The sequence below is a fragment of the Neovison vison genome, chromosome 11 (genome assembly GCF_020171115.1).
Source record: "Neovison vison isolate M4711 chromosome 11, ASM_NN_V1, whole genome shotgun sequence".
NCBI classification, from domain to species: domain Eukaryota; kingdom Metazoa; phylum Chordata; class Mammalia; order Carnivora; family Mustelidae; genus Neogale; species Neogale vison.
The window spans coordinates 24022621-24028620 of NC_058101.1; the positions used below are offsets into that span (position 1 = coordinate 24022621).

A 6000-nucleotide genomic window follows, 5' to 3' on the forward strand; every position below is an offset into this window, starting at 1 on the left:
AGCAGAAAGAATTGCAGGTTCTGGTCACACTTCCAATCAAGTTTTTAAAGTTTAGTTATTGTTAGTAATCTCTATACCCAACATGGGGCTCATACTTTTGACTCCAAGATCAAGGGTCATATGCTCTTCCAACTGAGCCAGTCAGGTGCCCCTTCAATAGCTGATGGGGAATAGTTCTGGATAATGGGGAACAGCGTGCTGCATAGAGTGGAATGTCAAAGAAAAGTGGGTGAAGTATGTTAGAGTCAAGAAATTCAAGGAAGTTTGAGATGAGACACTTTGGATGTCATAATCTCATGTGGGAATAAGCCCAAGGTGGTGGAAAGTGTTGGAATCCCTTGTTTCATCTCAGAACTGCCAAAGATTCTCTAGAAGTGCCCTGTCTTATTTTATTTTTCCTAGGTCCTATAAACTGGGAACTAACTTCATGAAACTGATGCTAGATCAGACGTAGTTAGCCTTAGTTAGGCATCAAATTCCCACGGTAGCAAGCTTCACACCCAGGCTATAATTGTGTTTACAATAAATATGGGAGGACTCTGTAGTTTATCATTACTAAAGGTAACAATGGAGGATGAGAGTTGATATGCTGTTATATTAAAAGAATATCCAAAGAGGTACACCTGAATGGCTCAAGTTGGTTAAGCTTCTGACTCTTGGTTTCCACCCAGGTCTTGATCTTATGGGTCAAGGGATGGGGCTCTGCACTCAGCAGGGAGTCTGCTTGAAGATTCTCTCCCTCTGCCCCTCCCCCCACTCACACACACTCTCTTTGTCAAACAAATAAATTAAAAAAAAAAGAATATCTAAAGGTACATTTTTGTCATGGAGATGTTTCACTTTCTCTGTTAGACTGAGATAAGTAGTCTGTTTTTAAAGATATTGTGTACTATTTCTCTTTTTAGCATCCCAATGTGCTTGTTGGTTAACCAGCATCTTAGTCTCCTGGCAAGAAAGTTTCCAGAAACTAAATTTGTTAAAGCCATCGTGAATAGCTGTATTCAACACTACCATGACAATTGTTTACCAACAATTTTTGTTTATAAAAACGGTCAGATAGAAGGCAAATTCATTGGAATTATAGAATGTGGAGGGATAAATCTCAAGCTGGAAGGTAATGATATTATTTTTAAAATGTTTATTTAAAAAAGCAAGTGAAAACTTCCATAAATGAACAAGCACCTTGAAAGTTTATTTCCATAAAATATAAGATGTTTTTCCCTCCTTTCTAGTCTCTTCTTGTATGCCTCCCGATTAATTTTCCTATAATAATACTCTTACTACAACAACTACTTGCTTAAATCCTTAATAGTTCTTTCTGTGAAATAAGTTAAAAATACAGAATCTTTGCTTGAAAATTTTAGCCTACCTACCCAACTATATTACTCAATGTTTTCTAGTTTCTGCTCCAGCCAAGCTGTACTTCAACCACTACTGGAGAAACTCCTTATTCATTTGTGCCTTTATTCCTTGTCTCATATGTTCCCTGTACCCCAAACACCCTACCATTCTTTGTTCTCTCTCCCATACCCTATTCCTTTGTGGTTCTCCTAGGTTTCCATTTCTCTCATTATGTGATTTTGGATGGACTCATAATCTTGTCTTCTTCTTCTCTACTAAATATCTATAGCATATTTTCTCTGTACAATTTATCTTTCACTTATCCACATACTATCTGATTTTGTCAATCAAGTCCCTTTCTTTTCTTTTCATAGCACAGTACTTTATACTTTTAATTCTTTAATAATTTTTACGTGCTAAGCTACTTCTAAGGCCATATCCTTGATCTACTCATTTCTTGGAATTGCTTTAATCTATATTATTAAAATCTTTTTCTCATACCATCATGTGAAAGCCATTGAACCTACCCTTTTAATTAAAGAAATTAATGCATGAGTACAAACAATAATATAGCAAACATTCATGTAATTGATTACTGCCCCAAAATAAGAAATGTGAACATTTCTTCATTTGCTTGAGCTATTTGTTTGTTGTTCAAATAAACATTACAGATATAGTTGAAGTTACTTATATTGTCATTCCTAGTCCCAGTCCCCTTCCTGTTTCCTTACAGGTAATCACTAAGATGAATAGTGTATTATTGGTCCATGTTTTGGGGTTTGTGTGTGTGTTTATATATTTAAACAATTTTTAAAATTGTTATAAAATACACATAACATGAAATTTATCATCTGAACCATTTTTACAAAAATGTATAATACAGCGTTATTACATTATTAACTATAGTTACCATGCTGTGCTGTGCATTACATACCCAGGACTTATTTAACCATTTTTAAGGCTGTAGTTTAATGCTATTAAGTACATTCACACTGTTGTGCAAGTATCACCACTATTCATCTCTAGAACTCTTTTCATTTAACATAACTACAACTCTATGCCCACGGCACAATAGCTCCCCATTCCCTTCTCCAGTCTTGGCAACCACCACTCTACCTACTGACTCCATGAATTTGACTACACTCAATACCTCATATAAGTGAATCATACAGTATTTGTCCTTTTGTGATGGCTTATTTCACTTAGCATAATATCCTTAAGATTCATTCATTTTATAGCATCTGTCAGAGTTTCCTTCCTTTATAAGGCTGAATAATATTCCAGTTTATGTTTAGACCATATTTTGTTTATCCATTCATCTGTCCATGGACACTTGGATTATTTCTACCTTTTGGCTTTTGTCAATCATGCTGCAATGAACAGAGACGTACAACTACTCTGTTCTAGTCCAAGTCTTTTGGGTATATATTCAGAAGTAGAATTGTTGGGATCATACAGTAATTCTATTTTAAGTTTTTGAAAAACAGCATACAGTTTTGCATACTGGCTGCCCCATTTCACACTCCCACCTACCATGCACAGGAGTGCCAATTTCTCTACATCCTCACCAACACTTGTTGTCTTCTCTGTGTGTATGTGTTATATATAGTAACAGTCCTAATGTATGTGAGGTGTTTTCCCCACTGATTTTTAATGTTTGCTAATGTTACTTTTCCTGGTTCCAAAAATGCTTCAATTTATTTCTGAAGTCTATACTATTTGTCTATCCTCAAATCAATCAACAGCACTGTGTTTAGTACTACATCTTTATAACAATCTAGTTGTCTCTAGCAACACAAGTCTTTCTCAAAATTTTATATAAATGTTGGAATTAGTCAACTTACACGAAAAATCCTGTTATTAGAATCATATTTATAGATGATTTGTTGAAGATTTGACATCCAATAACAATGGATGTTCCAATCCATGAATGAGATATATCTCATCATTTATTTTTGTCTTTTGTAATTTTCCTCATAGATGTATATATTACATTTTGTAACATATTTTGTAATTTTCCTCAGAAGTGTGTTTGTAATTTGCCTCATAAATGTTCTGTTCATCCATATAGTACTTAAGAATAAATTTGACATAATGATGAATTTATAGGGATTGGGGTTTTTGGTTATCAGCTCAGTTCTTTCGGTTTCTCTCTCAGATATATTTTGGTAATTTATATTTTTGTTAAAAATTTCCCATTGAAGTTTTCACATGTCTTGGCATAAATTTCTCATAGTTTTATAGCCATATTAGAATCTTTACTTTGGTTATGTCCCATGTAAGTTCCTTATATGAACTGGTTTCATTCCTTCTGTGATAATTTTTGTTGAGGTATATCTGTTAGTTTTTTTTTTTTCTTTAAGATTTTATTTATTTATTTGACACTCAGAGATCACAAGTAGACAGAGAGGCAGGCATAGAGAGAGGAGGAAGCAGGCTCCCCGCTGAGCATAGAGAGCGAGATGGGGCTTGATCCCAAACTCTGGGATCATGACCTGAGCCGAAGGCAGAGGCTTTAACCCACTGAGCCACTCAGGCGCCCCTATCTGCTAGTTTTTTCAGAGAATGAGCTTTTGATTTGTTTGTTGGTCACCTATACTGATTTAGTTTTTCTACTTTTGCTAGGCCTTTTCTTCATTATGTTCCTCTTTCAGCTTTTCTTATTTTATTTATCTATTTTTCTTATTTTCTTACTTTTTTTTTCTAGTTTCTTGAACTTTAAGCCACTTATTTTCAGTCAATTTACAATAAACATTTTAGCTACAATTTCTCCCTTTAACTTTGCTGTATCCAACATGTGTTTTGATATTGTAGTACTTTCATTGTCAGTCAGTTCTAAATATATCTTCATTTACAAATTGATTTTATTAGTATCAGTTACTTTGTCACATAAATGAGTTATTTTCATTTTCTAAGATTTTTACTGGATTTAATGATGGGTTATTTATTGCAGAACTTGAATGGAAACTAGCAGAAGTTGGAGCAATACAGACTGATTTAGAAGAAAACCCCAAAAAAGACATTGTAGATGTGATGGTATCTTCAATTAGAAACACTTCTATTTATGATGACACTAATAGTTCAAACAGTGATAATGATGATACCAAATAGAAAGATTTAATAAATAGCTTCAAAGTATTTATATACTGTTGTCACTGCCTTTATAATCAGAGTTCAGAACATTTATGGATTTATTTTCATTTTATATTAGAATTATAGCTTATATGTCATTTCAAAAACTTTCAGGTATTTCAGAATATTTATTGCCTCCAACAAAATCAGAATTTGTACTAAACCCTTAATATTTTTCTGTGGTTTATCATCTTTTGGACCCACTTTGGATAAAGGCACAGATATTACAAGTCCTCTGTGTTGCTTACTCCCAAAGAGCCCTATGAATGAATATAATGAAAGATGACCATGAAATTTCATTTCATTTCATTTACATCAATAGATTTTTTTAAAATTTTCTTATTTTTATTATTATTTTTTAAGTAAGCTCCATACCCCATGTGGGGTTTGAACCCATGACCCTGAGACTGTAACATGCTCCAAGCAAGCTAGGTGCCACTATATCAACAGATTTTAAACTCTATTATTTAGGGGACTTGACTGAAAATACTTAAGTTTATGACCATTTTTTACCTCGAAATCTCTTACTGGTTAAAAAAAATTAACCACTCAATAGAAAAACACAATTTAAGGATTCTGAAAAGTACATAAGAAACACCTGGACACATTATTATTGTTTTTGATAATTCTGTTATGAAGTTAGAAAATTACTAAGTACTCTCACTGATAGACTATAGAATCACAAGTACATGACATGTAAAGTTTCCTAATCAGGAGAAGTGAGAAAAATATATTGTGAGGCTTTCCTATGTTTTAAGAGTAATCACAGGAATTCATCATGAAAAAGTATACAAATTTAGGACACTGCAAAAGACCTGTAGGATGTTTTATCTTGGCTTAGTAATGAACACCACTTTTAGAGAAAAGGCTGGTAAATCCAGCATGTAATAGTTCAATAACATTTTATTCTACTTTGTATTGATGACCCATCATTCTGATAGTAGATGTTCACTGATGTTTGTGAGAGAATCTAGACTAAGTTACAAAAATAAATTGGCGAGAATTGAGACAGTTCAACATGGAGTCAAGAAAAGACTGCTGCTCTTGGGGGTGGGAGGAAGTAGGAATCACAGAGGCGCCAGATCATGAGGAAGTGGGAGGAAAGTTAAATACAGATTTGAATACAGTAACCAGGTAAGGTAAAACCAAATGATTTAACTTTGCAAAGGATTGGGAAGATGGCTTTCTTCTGAGACAGCTAAGAAGGGCTTTTGAAACCGTACATATTGGGATGAAGGGAGGGAAGGTTGGGTCTTTTTTTTTTTTTTTTTTTTTTTTAAGATTTTTTTTCTTTATTTATTTGACACAGAGAGAGACAGTCAAAGAGGGAACACAAGCAGGGGGAGTGGGAGAGGGAGAAGCAGGCCCGATGTGGGACTTGATCCCAGGATGCTGGAACCACGACCCGAGCCAAAGGCAGATGCCCAACGACTGAGCCACCTAGGCCCCAAGATGGTCTTTTTTTTTTTTTTTTTTTTAATAGTATTATTCACACATGTAAGAGAAATAATAACCTATAGTGGTCCA

General features: G+C 34.1%; 1 protein-coding gene across 1 annotated transcript in view; it reads left to right on the forward strand.

The window, feature by feature from the left end:
- PDCL2 (phosducin like 2) overlaps positions 1-4452 on the forward strand; it is a 28930-nt gene extending 24478 nt beyond the window's left edge. The window contains exons 5-6 of the mRNA XM_044225930.1: positions 906-1114; positions 4295-4452. Of these exons, the coding sequence (XP_044081865.1) occupies positions 906-1114; positions 4295-4452 (367 nt within the window). The remainder of the gene's footprint in view (positions 1-905; positions 1115-4294) is intronic.
- The last annotated feature ends 1548 nt before the right edge of the window (positions 4453-6000 follow it).